This window comes from Pantherophis guttatus, chromosome 10, assembly GCF_059756535.1.
Source record: "Pantherophis guttatus breed Tessera chromosome 10, ASM5975653v1, whole genome shotgun sequence".
NCBI classification, from domain to species: Eukaryota; Metazoa; Chordata; class Lepidosauria; order Squamata; family Colubridae; genus Pantherophis; species Pantherophis guttatus.
The window spans coordinates 2047689-2063856 of record NC_142072.1 but is presented as its reverse complement, the minus strand read 5'-3'; the positions used below and the strand labels follow the sequence as shown (position 1 = coordinate 2063856).

At 50.2% G+C, this 16168-nt stretch overlaps 1 protein-coding gene across 3 annotated transcripts; it reads left to right on the top strand.

Moving 5' to 3' along the window:
* Nucleotides 1–1758: 1758 nt before the first annotated feature.
* Nucleotides 1759–15005, top strand: FBXO46 (F-box protein 46). 3 transcript variants are annotated; one of them, XM_034438149.2, is made up of 4 exons: nt 1759–1927; nt 6150–6224; nt 9319–11398; nt 14723–15005. In XM_034438149.2, exons 3-4 carry the CDS (start codon nt 9414–9416, stop codon nt 14775–14777), a joined length of 2040 nt encoding a protein of 679 aa, XP_034294040.1. In that variant the 5' UTR covers nt 1759–1927; nt 6150–6224; nt 9319–9413; the 3' UTR covers nt 14778–15005. The 3 variants fall into 3 exon arrangements, with proteins under 3 accessions (XP_034294040.1, XP_087732491.1, XP_034294041.1); XM_087876365.1 differs by lacking the exon at nt 1759–1927 and adding an exon at nt 5719–5746; XM_034438150.3 differs by lacking the exon at nt 1759–1927 and adding an exon at nt 5732–5902.
* The last annotated feature ends 1163 nt before the right edge of the window (nt 15006–16168 follow it).

Below are 16168 nucleotides of genomic sequence, written 5' to 3'. Positions count from 1 at the left end.
ACACGGCAATTCGCTCACGCGTGCCATCTACACATGCGTGTGGGGTCAAAAACACAGCAATATAGGATGGGATTGTGCCCGGGCAGGTGGGCAGAGCACCCACAGGTCGCCACTACCGTTTTGCCCAAACCGGTCCAAACTGGCTGACTACCACCTCTGAAAATAATCCATCTGCTTCAATGGTGGGTTTCAAAATGCTTTACTACCGGTTCTGTGGGTGTGGCTTGATGGGCGTGGCATGGCTTGATGGGCGTGGCAGGAGGAAGATACTGTAAAATCTCCATTCCCACCCCACTCCAGGGGAAGGATACTGCAAAATCCCCATTTCCTCCCGATCAGCTTGGACTCGGGAGGCAGAGAATAGATGGGGGAGGGGCAACAGCCAGAATTTTTACTACCGATTCTCCGAACTACTCAAAATGTCCGCTACCGGTTCTCCAGAACTGGTCAGAACCTGCTGAAACCCACCTCTGATCTGCTTCTCAAGGGATAGCCATGATAAGCGACTGGAGCTAAAACATCGTTCGACGGGCGTTTTCTCTCTCCGGATTTCATGCGCCTGTTGGATTGCGCATTGTCATCCAGTAATTATTGATTCTCCAGCACAGGTAGTCCTTGACGTACGACCACAATTGGGCCCCAAATGTTTGTGGCTAAGTGAAACGTTTGTTAAGTGAACTTTGTCCTGTTTTACGAACTTTCTTGCCACGGTTGTTAAGTGAATCACCACAGCCGTTAAGTTAGTACCACGGTTGTTAAGCAAATCTGGCTTCCTCATTGACGTTGCTTGTCAGGTTTCAAAAGGGGATCACATGACCCTGCGACAGCAACGGTCATAAATATGAGTCAGTTGTCAAGTATCTGAATTTTGATCATGTATCTTGGGGACGCTGCAACCCAGGAACAATTCTGCTCCGAAGACAAAAATCCACTTTATCCTCTCTGTCCTACCTTCCTTTCTTCTATTTATTTATTCCGATAAATGAGAATATTTATTCTGATACTGGGTATTAGAATAATATCATTGATTCTGATGGGTGGGAATATTATTTATTCTATTCATACAGTGGTTCCAAACTCTTAGGATTCCGCAGAATCTTAAAGCACCTTTCACATGTACTGTAGCTGCAACAATTCATATAGTGACCATTCAAACAGCGCTGAAAAAGTGAGTTACGACCGTTTTTCACACTTATGGCCGTTGCAACATCCCCCGTGTCTCCCGTGATTTGCATTCGGATGCTTGACTCATATTTATGATGGCTGCAGGGTCCCGGGGTCACTTAATCCCCTTTTGCGACCTTCTGACGAGCAAAGTCAACAGGGAAGCCAGATCCACTTAATGACCACGTTACTAATTTAACAACCGCAACGATTCACTTAACAACGGTGGCAAGAACGGTTGTAAAATGGAGCAAAAATTCACTTAACAAATGTCTCGCTTAGCAACAAAACAAACGGGGCTCCGTTGTGGTTGGAAGTCCAAGACTCCCTGTACATGCTCAGAGGCACAGAATTTTTAACCTAAGCAATGCCCACTTCCAAAAAAAAAAAAAGAATCCTGCACGATTGCGAAACTCCAGGAGGAAAAAAAAAAAGGAAGCAGGGTCTCTATTCTTTTATTATCAGGTACCTAGATTAGAAGAAAACCCCCTTTCCCCCCCCACCCCCAAAAAAAGCTTTCCTGCCCTTCTCATCCGCAGAGCTGAGCAAGAGCCTCCAAATGCAGCGCCAGAACTCTAACCCCCAGAAGCCTTTGCGACTCGGAATCCCGAGCGGAGGAGAAGAAGGCAGCCCATTGGGCGGCTAAATACGGAAGGGGGCGGTTCGAGGAGGGGCGCCTGCGCAGAGGGGAACCAGGAAGTGGCGAGGAGTCCCTGCTTGCAAAGGGAGAGTGGAGGTGGAGGACGGTGCCGCTGCGTGGAAGGTAAGAGGCGGGGAGGCTCTCCTCTTGGGGGGGCCCGGGGGTGCAAAGGCATTGGAGGCCGGGGGATCGGAAGCCCAGCATGGAAGAAGCAGGAGGGGCTGGAGGGAGACAGAAGAAATATTGATGGGGATCAGGGTTGCCAACTTACCTGCCCCAGCCCTGCTCCTCTGCTCTCAGCAGCAGCCCCAGGATGAAGGTAGCTGACAGCCGCCGAGGCTTGTCTGGCCAGAAAAGCGGATTAAAACTAAAGGGCAAAGGCTTCATTTTACCATGCCAGGTTGCTGCTGCTGCTGGTGGAAAAGGCACAGGAGCAGCCCGAGAGGAAAGCAGGTGGCAACCTTTCTCCAGGCAGGGATCCACCCTTCTCCTGCCTCTCCACCAGAAGCACGGCCGGATCCTCTTGGTGCAATGGAAAAGGATCTTCGGAAAGTCTCTCCTTGGATGGGCTGAGTTTGGCAGCTCAGGGGGTTGGACTAGAAGACCTCCGGGGTCCCTTCCAGAATCTGATTCTGAGCTGTTGGCAATTCCAAAGGGCGGGGGTGGGGAGGGAAGGGTAGAAAAGTTCTGGAGAGGGGCTGCTGACTTTGCACAGACCCAGCAAGGACGCCGTAGCTTTCTGGCTGGGTTTGCCGTAACTCAAGGACCATAACGCACCGTCATTTAAGAGCAGCATCGTGGTTTATGACCCGGCTTTCCATCTGGATCTTGGCTTAGCTGCCGTATTTGAGGAGAAAGACATGCAGTTTATCCCTGAAACCCAAAGTTTAAGAGCTCTGCTTTTGGGGGTTGGTGCCAGCTCTGTAGTGGGAGCCCCACTGACATCTGTGGCCCTCAGTTTCGGGTCCCCCTGTTAAGTGGAGGTATAATCCCAGAGGCTGATTTCAAGATCTCGAAGTATATGGTCTGCCCCACATGCTTGTTCCTGACCCAGACCTGGCAGAGGGTTAATAGGAGGATGACTCTTCTAGTTTGGGGGCAGGGGTGCTGCGGGCTGTAGCCCTTCCTTCCTCCGAGCTTTTGGATAGAAGGGAGGGAGGAAAATTATACAATCTGTCTGTCTGCATTTATCATCTATCTACCTGTCTATCTCTACCTATCTATCTATCTATCTATCTATCTATCTATCTATCTAATCTATCTTCATCAATCCATTTCTGTCTGTCACTGTCTATCCATTCATCCATCTATCTATCTACATTCATCCATCAATCTGTTTCTCTATCTATATCTATCTATCTATCTATCTATCTATCTATCTATCTATCTATCTATCTATCTATCTTCTATCTATCTACATTCATCCATCAATCCGTCTATCTATCTATCTATCTATCTATCTATCTATCTATCTATCTATCTATCTATCTATCTATCTATCTATCTTCTATCTATCTACATTCATCCATCAATCCGTCTATCTATCTATCTATCTATCTATTTTCTATCTATCTACATTCATCAATCCATTTCTGTCTGTGTCTGTCTGTCTCCATCTATCTTCCCTTGATTAAGGACAGTCTCCATCTCTGTCCCTGCTACTAACATTATCCAGAGCGCCTTCACGGCTGATGAAATGCCCATCCTCCCTCCCCCCCCTCCCCGCCTTCAGAAGACCCCTCTCTCCCAGACTCCTGCAAAAGACAAAAGAGGCCACTAGTGTCTCAAAAAAACAACAACAACAACAACAAAAAAAAACCATTTAGGTGCGCTTGCGAATGCTGTGCCTGGGAGCGCTCAGTTGCCGCCTGTGTCACTTTCACCTGGCTTGTGCAATCCGCCCCAATTTTACAGCCTTTCAGTGCGCTCTTATCTCTCTCGATGTTCTGCGTTGGTGAGTTACACAGGCTTAATTATACGCTTGTGGATGTTAAGTTAATCATAAACATTGTGCTTGGCGTGAAGCCAAGGGCTTGCCTTTTTAGTCGAGCAGCAACGCAGGGTTTCGTTGTTACACTGGAGGTTTTTGCAGAGAGATTGGACAACGCTTGGTCTGAAATGGTGCAGGGTTTCCTGCCTGAGCAGGGGGTTGGACTAGAAGACCTCCAAGGTCCCTCCCAATTCCGTTACTCTGTTTTTAATACAGGTAACCCTCGACTTAACAACAGTTCCTTTAATGACCAAAGTTACAACGGCACTGAAGAAAGTGACTTATGACCATTTTACAGACTTATGACAGTGGCAGCGTCCCCACGCTCACCTAATCCAAATTCAAAATGCTTGGCGACGGGTTCATACTTACGACCGTTGCTGTGTCCCCAAGGTCACGTGATCCCCCTTTGGCGACAATTCTGACCAGCAAATAGGGAAGCCCGATTCACTTAACCACATTCCTAACTTAACAAGCGTGGCAAGAAAGGTTGTAAGACGGGACAAAATTCGGTTAACAAACGCCTCACTTAGCTACAGAAATTTGGGGCTCAGTTGTGGTCGTAAGTCGGGGGCTACCTGGAGTTATGGGTCTGCTTGTCCTTTCCTCGGTCCTACAGCCCCCTAAGCCAGTGAGTGGAGTTTCTGTCCTTGATTGTCTATTTATGAGAGAGTCGGTGCTGATGAACCTAGAGGAATTTTCTCATGGCTCCAAGGTTGCCCAGAGTCTGGACTACAGATCTCCTGGCATTAACTTCCGTAGAATTACTCAGCATGTCCTCCTTCCTTTTCAATGTGGCTGTTGCAGTTATATCGATACTGCACTGATATCGAAGAGGATGTACACCTGCCTTTCTCATCCCTCGCCTTCCAGATGTTTTGGCCACGTTGCCTGGGGTGATGGAAGCAGCAGCCCCTCACATTTACGGAAAGGCCATCTGTGAGAATTGCCCGTTAAAGGGTTTAAAACAGTTCTGTACATTTGCTGTGGTGTGGATATCCCTCTTTGCATCTTAACTCCTCATCGGCCTTCTACGGGAACCACAGTTTTTTTTTAAAAAAGAAATATAATTGGGGGGAAAAAAACACTTTGGAGCTCAGGGACTAGGAAGCCACGAGAGGCAGAGAAAAGACGTCATCAAGAAAAGAAGGGAAATCAATCTTAAATTAGCTATAACAGAAATCTTGCCAAGAGAGAAAGACCCCTTAAGGCGGGGGCAGGGGATCCTCCCAACTATGGCGACTTTACGACTTGTGGACTTCAACTCCCAGAATTCCCCAGCCAGCATGACTAGGGAATTCTGGGAGTCGAGGTCCACTGATCTTAAAGCCTGGCTGGCTGAGGAATTCTGGGAGTTGAAGTCCTCCAGGCTTAAAAGTTGCCAAGGTTGGACTAGAAGACCTCCAAGGTCCCTCCAATTCTGCGATCAGTCTGGAGAGGCTGGAAGATCTTGTCCCATCCTGACTCCCCCCCCCACAACTCCCAGACTATCAGTGCACTCTGTGCATAGGGTCTCCTGCTTAAGCAGGGGGCTGGACTAGAAGACCTCCAAGGTCCCTTCCGCCTCCGCTATTCTGTGTTCTGACGGTTAAAAGTTGCTCCTGTTGCAATGCATAGCGAGTCATCGACTTTGACCAGCTCAGATCCGAGAGAATAAATTTTGACATTCGGGGGGGGTGGGGGGTGAAGAGATGCTAAGAATTGCAAGCCGGCCTTCGTTCCTGGTTGCGGGTGGGAATTGCACCACGATCCCTGGCATGGCTTGGCTTGGCAGGCTGGCAGTGGGGATTTAAAGGAGGGAAGGGAAAAGGGAAAAAAAAAAAAAACAAAACAGAAGGAGAGGCTCAAACTCTGCTGTCATCCATATATGGGCATGCCCCAAACTCGGCTTTCTGATTGGCCGCTCAGCCTCATGCATATGTCTGTCAACAAATGGCTGAAGTGGTTAAGGGGTGTGTGTGTGTGTGTGTGTGTGTGTGTGTGTGTTGGAGGGGGGGTAAGACTTACAGTCTGGTGCATTCAAGGCTCCTTATTGATTGCAAGGGGGGGGGGAGACCTGCCCTGGCCAGTGGAGTGGAATGGGGTAGCTGGCCCTTTAAGAGATCCAGGTAGCGCAAGTGTGGTGGGGGGGGGAAGGATCCATTCTATCAGCAGCAGGAGGAGGTTCCTTGGTTGGGAACAATATTCCCACTCACACCCCCACACACGCCCCCATTTTGGGCCGTTCCCTCCCCCCTCTTCCCCCCCCCTCTCCCTGGCTTTGCAAAAGGACCTGTGGATTTATCCATTATTGTTGCTGTTATTATTATTATTATTATTATTATTTTTTAAACCAAAAATAATATTATTTCGCAGGCTTCCGAGCAAGGATGTAGGGTTCCGCGAAGGCCTGCCGAGGCTCCTCCCCTTCCCTTGGCTTTGGGGTACCAGGTAAGAAAGGAGGGGGGGGAAGAATTTGTTGGGCAAGGATGAAGGGATGATGCCATCAACTGGGAGGGGATTTCATCCTGGGGAGATGGGGCGGGGGGGGGAGAGAGGGAATTGTTGGAATTGTTGTGATTGTGATGATTCTAGTCGAATTATTATTATTATTATTTTTTTGTGCCCGGAAAAGCTTAGTTGGGAAAGCTTGCATTGATGCTGGTGAACAGTGGCGATTGCATTTGGGGAGGGGTCTCAAGGATGGGTGTGCAAGGGTGGGTGTTGTGTGTCTCCAAGACGGTTGTTACAGATTCCTCTCGTGCAACACCCATCCCGCATGACAATCGGGCGGTGTCTTTGCACAATCAACAAGTGCACGTGTGACTTTTCTTGGCGGTGGGGGGGGGCTTCCATCACAATGGGAACACGGCCCGTGCGGGGGAGGGGGGGAAGGAGGAGGGGGTGGCATTCCACCATGCCCCTTTCCTCATTCCCCCCTCCCCCACCTCGGGCTGCCTCCTTCCCACAGGATTTCAAGGGGGAGATGGGGCCGGTTTCCAAGCTGTCAACCCACCTGCCCGACCCCCCCTCTCGGTTCTTTCTCAAACGCATCCTTGGTTTCGAACACAGTGCAGGTTCGGCTTAGGAGGGGCTGAGAAAGGGGCATTTTAATGGGAAGGGGTAACGTGTGCCATTCCATAACAGCCATCGCTTTTGAAGTCCTCGGTGCTTTTGGAACCTGGTGGTTTTCTTGCAGACGTTTCGTGGCCCAGCTAGGTAACTTCATCAGTGCTTGAAGGAGGGGGATTTGCAGAGGAGGAGGAGGAGAACTGTGGAGTCCCCAGATCTCCTTAGTCTCCCAATGGGCAGCAGGGTGCTTGCTGGCTGCCTGAAAAAAGCCTAGAAACTAGTGGATTGTGATTTCACTGAACTAGGGCTGCATAAAAATCTTGATTTACGTAGGAAGAACCTGGCTAAAGAGAAATACATACATATATATACATACATACATATATATGTTTTCTGAGGTTTTCGCGGGTATTTGTATGTAGGTTTTTGGTTATTCAGGTTTTCTCCCGCGTAAAATTGGAATTCCAATTTTACGCTGGGGAAAACCCGAATAACCAAAGACCTACATATAGATAGATAGATAGATAGATAGATAGATAGATAGATATAGATATAGATATAGATATAGATATAGATATAGATATAGATATAGATAGATATATAGATATGTATATTATATATACATATATATATATACCGTATGTATGTATGCATGTATGTATATACTGTGTTTTCCCGAAAATAAGACCCTGTCTTATATTTTTTTGAACCCTGAAATAAGCGCTTGGCCTTATTTTCAAGGAGGTCTTATTATTTTGGGGCGCGTGGAGCAAGACGGGGCTCCTCTTGCCGTCTTACCTGATTTTCCCCTCTGCCTCCCTAATCCTAACCCGAGGAAATGCGCTTTAATATTTTCGGGGAGGGCTTATTTTAGCGCATGTGCTCCAAAGCCTGATTGGGCTTATTATCCAGGGAGGTCTTATTTTCGGGGAAACAGGGTAGAATGTGTATATATGTGTTACGTATGTGCATGGGTATATATATATATACTTTCTTTGAGATCAGGCAACAGAATTTCATTTTTCACGTGTGCCAGTGTGCCCACAGTAAAGAAATGACAATAAAGGTTATCCAATTTCCTAAAATTCCCCCAGCCAGCCTGATTTAGGAAGTGTAGAATTCAGCTCCCAGGATCCCCCAGACAACCTGGTTTTCGATGCATAAAACTCATCCCCCAGTATTCCCCAGCCAATATGATGGGGAATTCTGGGAATCGGTGTCTACATCTCTTAAAATTATGAAGGCTGAGAAACTGTCTTAGAACAGTCCTCTAAGGTAGGCCAGTATGTTCCCATTACTACAGAGGCATTGGTGTGGCAGAGGCCGAGCCGATGCTGACCCCAGATAGGTAGGAATCAGCACGGCTGGCTCAGGAATTCTGGGAGTTGAAGTCCACAGGCCGTAAAGTTGCCACCGTTGCCGACTCCTGCTCTGGTATCCGCTTCAGTGTTCGTCTTGTGTTGGTGGCCTCCTGCCAGCCGTCTGCCGCAGCAAGGGCCACCCACGTGGTCCTTTGCTTGCCCTTGGCATCTGTAACCTTGGCTTTGTGCTTCCTTTGAAGCCGTAGGAGTAAATTATGCAGAGCGTCCCCGAACTTCAGCTGGCCGCTGGGAAACAGGCAGGAGATATGTGAAAGCTATGTGGACCCTTCCAAAGCTTGGACAATTTACTGATGGCTTATTGCACAAATTTATAGGGCTGCCCATTTACCCAAAGGAAGAAACACACAGGGCCTTGACCGGGAAATCATTAAAATAAACTAAAAAAAAATCTGAAAAGATTGAAGCCCCAATAAAATCGGCATCCATAAATCCAAGTCACCGCATTCCTTAAGACCGGGAGTCCGGGTGCAAGGCAAGGAGAGTGAAAGATACGAGAAGTTGTGCGGGATTGGACAGCTCCAGGCGCTCACTGGACCCCATTGCCATGTTTTCCTTTTTTACTGGCAACATGAGGAGTAGCTGCAGGTCGTCCTTGATTTACAACCTGTCCATCCGAAGCTACGGTGGCACTGAACAAAGTGACTTACGGCTGTTTTTCACCCTGATGAACCAGCATCCCACTTGATTAAAATTTAGACACTTGGCAACCAGCGTGTACTTATGACGGTTGCAGTGTCTCTTGGGGATCACGTGATCCCCTTTTGTGACCTTCCGAAAAGCAAAGTCAATGGGGGAGCCAGATTCCCTTAACAACCCTGTGAGTAACTTAACTAGCTGCAGGGATTCACTCAACAGCTATGGCGAGAAAGGCCGTACACTGGGGCAAAACTCACTTTAACACATGTCTCACTTAACAGAAATGTTGGGCTCCATTGTGGTCGTAAGTCGAGACTACCTGTAATGATTTCCCCCACCCCACCCCCGGAACTGGAAAATAAATTCTAAGGTAGCAGAGTGTTGCATGCACACAGTCTTAATCTGCTGCATTTGGCACACCTGATGGATGTCCTTTTTCCTTCGCTTTCCCGCAGGCTACTCCAGGGCCCTGGGAAGATTCACAGGAGCAGCCGATCATGCACTAGAGGGGAGGACCGTCCTTCCCCCTCCTCTTGGCCATGAGAGCGTGATGGATCACAACACCTTCTCCCACATCCAGCTGTGGTGTCCCCGCCCGTTTGGCACCTATTCTGAGAACAAGCCGTGCCGTGGCAACCAGGGGAAGAAAAGTTTTGGCGACTTTGCCTGCAAAGCCAAAGAGGACGAGGGGGACAGCGACGAGCTCTCTTCGGAGAACACCCCCCCAGCTCCGCCTCCGCCGCCGCCTCCCCCGGCTGCTTCCTCCAATCCTGGTCAGGTGGAGGAAGGCCGAGTCCTCTTGGACACCTGGTATGTGATCAAGCCGGGCAACACGAAGGAGAAGATCGCGTTCTTCGTGGCCCACCAGTGCAGCAGCGGCAACAGGGCCAGCGCCATGAAGGTCAAAGGAAACTGGGGGAGTGACAGCTCCAAGGCGAAGCGCCGGCGAAGGTCTCACGATCCCGCCCGGAGTAAAGCCTCCCCGGTCAAACCCAAGGACAGTGGCAGCAAGGAAGCCGAGGATGTTTGCCTTTGGCCCGAGTCCCACACTGACCCTGCCGGCGGGGACACCACCGACCTGCTCTCGGTGGCAGAGATGGTGGCCTTGGTGGAGCAGCGGACGGCGCGGGCAGAGCAGAATTGCTCCAGACCGAGCGCACCACCGTCCCCGATGGTTTTTGTATCTACGGAGCAAGAGGAGAATGGGGAGAAGAAACCACAAACCTCCGGGGGAAGCTCGGACTGCAGCCGCGTGGCTGAGGCCATTGCTCACTTCGAGTCTCGGGAGCGCAGTGTCGTATGTCAGAACGGCCTCCGCCGGGAGTCTTCCGAGTGCGTGGCCAACTCTCAGCACAGTCCTGGCGAAGTTCGCATTGCCTTCCGTATTTCCAGCAGCCGAGACCCCCGTTCACCCTCGGAGAGCGGCTCTGTTCCCCGGCCCAACTGCATGTTTATGAGCTGCGGAGGGTCCCCCACCGGCACCACAGCCCGGTCCAAAGACAAGATCACCTGTGACCTCTATCAGCTGATCAGCCCCTCCCGGGATACCCTTCCCAACAATGTGGATTTCCTGTTGGCGAGTGCCTCCCCCAAGGGCTCCGAAGGATCCAGCCGTGAGCCCGCAGACACGGAGATGACGTACCGCGAGACCCAGAATGGCTCCAGCAAACTGGACGCTATCCCCGAAGACATCCGGGCCCCTGCGGAAAAGATGGGAGGCTCCCCTGCCTCCACAACCAGAGACTGTGTGTCCGGTTTCCATGTGGACGTGGTGGTCACGGGTGTGGTGGACCAGTGTGTCTTCTTCGGCAAAGACAGCACCAAGAACATGAAGGAAGAGACAGTTTGCTTGACGGTGGGCTCACCAACCCAAGAAGCGTTGTGCGCGTCTTGCGATGACCCTCCACCAGGACAGCTCTTCTTCCTCCATGCTCAGACACCACGGCAGGAAGACAGCCGAGACACGGATAGCGCGTTCCTGGACTCGTCCAGCGGTGGTGAGGGCGGGTTGGAGAGGGCCGATGGATCCGGCCTGGAGCCTTCCGTCTCCGATACGTCTTTGTGTCGCCTGTATCGCCACGTCTCGCACGACTTCTTAGAGATCCGTTTCAAGATCCAGCGGTTGCTGGAGCCTCGCCAGTACATGCTGCTGCTCCCTGATCATATCATGGTGAAGATCTTCAGCTACCTGCCCACCCAGGCGCTGGCGGCCTTAAAATGCTCCTGCCACTACTTCAAGTACATCATCGAGACCTTCGGCGTGCTGGCCACGGACTCCAAGTGGAACCGGGACCCCTTGTATCGCGACGACCCCTGCAAGCAGTGCAAGAGACATTACGAGAAGGGCGACGTCTCCCTCTGCCGCTGGCACCCCAAACCTTACCATCACGACTTGCCTTACGGACGCTCCTACTGGATGTGCTGCCGTAGAACGGACAAAGACACTCCGGGCTGCCGCGTGGGACTGCACGACAACAACTGGGTGCAGCCGTGCGACATGTTGAGAGAGAGGGCAGCCCGGAGGGAGGACGGGAGGTGAGGGGCTTCGGGACGGGGGAAAGTGGGGTGGGTGGGTGGGCGGAGAGACCCCCCTGCCCCCCTTTTCTCTCCTGTCTTAATTCTCCATGCGTGTGCGAGAGAGTTGGAGTGCGAGTGTGTTTTGCAACAGCTCTGGTTTGCGTGTGTGTGCGTGTGTGTTTTAAAGAATTGCTTGATCCCGTTGGCAGGTGGGGGCACGGATTTGGTCTCTGCTGCTGCCCTCCTGCTCCATATAGAGCTGTGGATGGAAATTGAAGAGGGCGGAGGGAGAGAAAATAACACTCATGTATTAAAAATAAAAAAAAAATATGTACACAGAGTCACGAGGCCCCTTTGAAAAAATATATAGGATTGATGAAGGGGAGGGGCGTATATCGGCCAGTCACCTCCAGGCGATAGTGAGTCTCTTTCTGGGAGTGGCTAATTCGGACATAAGTCAGAAGCGGAAGCTGTGATGATGTCATCAGGCAGGTGAAGTCTTGGTCATCTGGGCAGGATGACATCATCACGCAGGGGACATGACTGGAGCTTCAGACAGTTCCCTCTAGTGCAGTGTTTCTCAACCTTGGTAGCTTGAAGATGGGTGGACTTCAACTCCCAGAATCCCCCAGCCAGCAGCGCTGGCTAGGGGATTCTGGGAGTTGAAGTCCACCCATCTTCAAGCTACCAAGGTTGAGAAACACTGGACTAAGTAATCCTTCTGGTCCCGTCCAACTCTATCATTCATGGCTTGCTGGTGAATTCTGGGAGCTGAAGTCCAGGGGTCTTCGAGTCGCCAAGGTTGGATAGCGCAGAACTAAAATCAGAAATCAAGTTTCTCATCCCTCTCCTCTCTTGTCTTGCCCGGAGCACAAGTCCATTAAATGCATTTTTAGAGAGAATTGCTTCATTGGAATCGGGGAGCTCGCAAAGACCTGGGGGCATCAGCTGACTGCAAAAACCCACCTGCGTGTAGGAAAACAATCCTCGCTGGGGGGGGGGGCTTTTTTCAGTTGGGTTTTCTGCTGCAGTTCCCCCCCCCAAAAAAAGACAACCCCCCTTTGACTTCTTTAGGTTCTGCTTTCTCCTCCCTGGACTGCGAAAATGTCAGCCCCCTCACCGCTTAAGATTTCAGAGTCATCCGAGTGATGGAGAAGAAGTCTTTGGTCCTAAGCAGGAAATGATTTATTATTTTTTTCCTCTGGGCCGGTACAGGCCAACCGTCCCCTAATTCCACCCCACCCTTGAATTACCCTGGCACAACCATCATACAAGATATGATCGCTGAGAATTCGTTGGCTTTTCTATTCCTTGTTTCCTTTCTCCCATTCTGTGTGGTGGGTAAAGAGACCCCTTATCTTGGGTGCATCTTCCCTAAGCTTCACTCTCTCTCTCTCTCTTCCGTACTGGGGAGGGGGCTCGCAGGACTGTGGTGGAAATGCTCACTCTTCTACTAAGGGTTCCTCTGCTTTCACCCTTGCAGCCCACCCTCCCTTCAATCAAAGACCCCTTCCATTTTACCGCAGTGCTCTGTGGCTCTCGGCTTTTTTCCCATATATTTTTTTTTCTTCTCCTGGAGGCTAAAACTCTTTTATTTATCTAGTTAAAACGAAGCCCATCAGCGACGTTTCTTCCTTACTCAAATTGTGACCCAATTGGCTTGGGGGGGGGAAGACTATCAAAGAAGTGGGGGTCTTCCAAACTCAACCACTTCCTCGTGAACTCTACAAAAAAAGCATGCAAGAGAGTCATAACACGGCCAATGTTTTCACCGGAAAATGCCGATATATATTCGGCTGGCGTGAAAAACCTACCAGTCTGGTTGGGCAGCTTAACCACCTGAGCTTGCTAATCGAGTCATGGGATTGTCTTCTGACCTTGCTAACAATCCTGTAGATTCAGGGACCCGTTGTTTTCCTTCGTTGGCCTCTTGTCCGGAGTTCTTCACAACCTGGTGTAAGCTAGTAGTTGTGGAGGAGCCCAAATGTTTAGAACTTGCTGTGCTGGGCTCCCCCCCACCCCTCACACCCATCCTGGGGTCTTCCTTCAGTCACTTCCATAGGGTTTCTTTGCCTTCAGAAACTCACCGGATTGTCTTAGGACCTGCTCCAGGTCTAAAGGGGGTTTCGGCTACCATGAGGTCTTCACCATGAATGGTGGTTGGTTGGGCTGCTTCTTGGTGGCCATCCAAAGGGCTACTCACCAATTCAGTGTTTATAGACCCTCCAAAAATTTGTAGGCCTTCCAACTTTTCTCACTTGGCCATCTTCACCGGCAAGGAAAGGTCTGAGGACGTTGGGAAGGCAGGCTCTCTATACCATAGGAAGACTCCTTGACCAGGGGTGAAAGCCACTAGGTTCTAACAAGTTCTGGAGAACCGGTAGTGGAAATTTTGAGCAGTTTGGAGAACCGGCAAATACCACCTCTGGCTGGTCCCAGAGCGGGTTGGGAATGGAGATTTTGCAGTATCCTTCCCCTGCCACGCCCACTAAGCCACACCCACAGTACCAGTAATAAAAAAAATTGATTTTCACCACTGCCCTTGACACTCTACTAACCTGGTTGATAGTTGGCTGGGAACCCACAGGGAACCCCAAGAGCTCCGAGCTAGACTGGAAAGTCAAGAGGCCACCTTAGAAGACAGTGGCACACCACCTCCATCCTTAGTCGGGTCCTCATCCAAAGCTCAAGTTGAGTTGACCTTCACGTCAAGGGCTCCGACTAGGATTCCAACTTCTATAGGTCTCCTCTCCAGCTACCTCTTCCATACTATTCTAAGCCTTGCTCCTCCTCATATATTTCTTTAGCTCAGGAATTTTTTTACCCACAGTTCGGATGCTTACCCCTACTAGGGTCTAATTTGACCCATGGAGGAAGATGGCCAGCTGAGAGGGCCACCTTGGGCAGGGCGGAAAGCAGATTGATATTGAAGGCACTGTGTTTTTGGGGTGAAAAGGATTATGGCAGTGTTTCTCAACCATCGCCATTTTAAGATGGGTGGACTTGAACTCCCAGAATTCCCCAACCATCATGGCTGGCTGGGGAATTCTGGGAGTTGAAGTCTACCCATCTTAAAAGTTGCTATCATGTTCCACTGGAATATAATTTCCCTGCCTCCTTTCTCTTCTCTTTTATTTAACATGGGCTCACACTACAAACAGATTTTCTTTCTGCACATTTTCGCTTGTAGGAATGCCTGCAAGCCACGTTCTTGACTTGGGATCCGGTCTGTTTCTCAGCCCTTCCCTTTCTCCTGTGCCCCAAAATTCTCACACCTCAACTGTACACCTGTCCTCCCTCCCCATTATTTTGTTATTTCTAACCGTTTTGTCTTCTCTCCAGCTCCCTTCCCCTAAACGACAGGATGCGCGTTGTTTCCCCTTGGATCAGATGTTGATTTGCAGTGATTTTGACGCCAACCTGCTCCTTCATTGACGCTGGCCGATTGGCACCGCTCAGGGGTGGGAGGTGGGGTGTGTCTGGGTGTGTCTGTGTGTGAGCAGGACACTTTTGCTACTTATTCACACTGGTATTTATAAGCTCGTTTGTCTGTACACATGTGTGGCATTTTCAAACGAATGTCAAGTGGAGAGAAACAAACAATAAAAACAGGAAGGAAACGAAATAGGACTTGCTTTCTCATTTCTGGAGGAATAACAGAGTCGGAAGGGACCTTGAGGTCTTCTAGTCCAACCCTCTGCGCAAGCAGGAGACCCTATATGGCGAATCTTTTCGGAACATGTGTGCGTGTGCATGCATGCATGTGCGCGCCTGAGCCAGGGGTGAAATGCTCCCAGTTCGGATCGGATCACCAGATCCGGTAGCGATGAAGGCGGGTGGTTCGGAGAACCAGTAGCAAAAATCCCTGCCCCCCCCCACATGCACAGCTGAGCCACGCAATCATCAGATACTTTTTTTTTTATTTTTAAAAGCATTTTTTCTACAATCTTTTTGGCCGAAAAAATGCTTTTAAAAGTAAAAAAAAAAAAGCCTCTGATGATCGCGCGGCTCAGCTGGGATCATCAGAGGCTTTTTAAAAAAAAAGAAAGAAAGCCTCTGCCAATCAGGTAAGTCAGCTGGGATCATCAGAGGCTTTTAAAAGCATTTTTTCTACAACCTCTTTGGCTGAAGAGATTGTAGAAAATATGGTTTTAAAAGTTTTTTTTTTAAAAAGTTGGCCACACCCACTCAGTCATAAGCCACACCCACAGAACCGGTAGTAACAAATTTTACATTTCACCACTGGCCTGAGCCCCGGAAACTGGAAGACCAGCTGGCTGGTGCACATGCGCGAGCCGGCCACCTACTCTTCTGGTTTCCAGCACATGCATGCACGCCAGCCAGCCGGTTTTTGCACGTGGCGGAAACCCGACGGCAAGGTGCGTTCCAGCTGGTCTTCGTTTTTCCAGGGCTCTGGCACGCATGAAGATCAGCTGGCCAGCGTGCATGCACACAGCGGAAACCAGAACAGCTGGCGACAGCGCACATGCCCACAGAGAGGCCTCTGTGTGCCACCTCTGACACGGGTGCCATAGGTTTGCCATCATTGCCCCAGTGGTGGGTTGCTCCCGGTTCAGTCCGGTTCTTGCAAACCGGTAGTAAAAGCGGTGGGAGACTCCGCCCACCCACCCGGACGTCATCACGGATGATCTGTGCATGCGCAGGAGCTCCCGTTGCGAACCGGTAGTAAAGGTAAGTAGCACCCACCCCTGCAGGGCCCTATCGCATTCCAGACGAGCGGCCGTCCAATCTCTTCTTGAACACCTCCAGTGGCCTAGCAGCCACGTG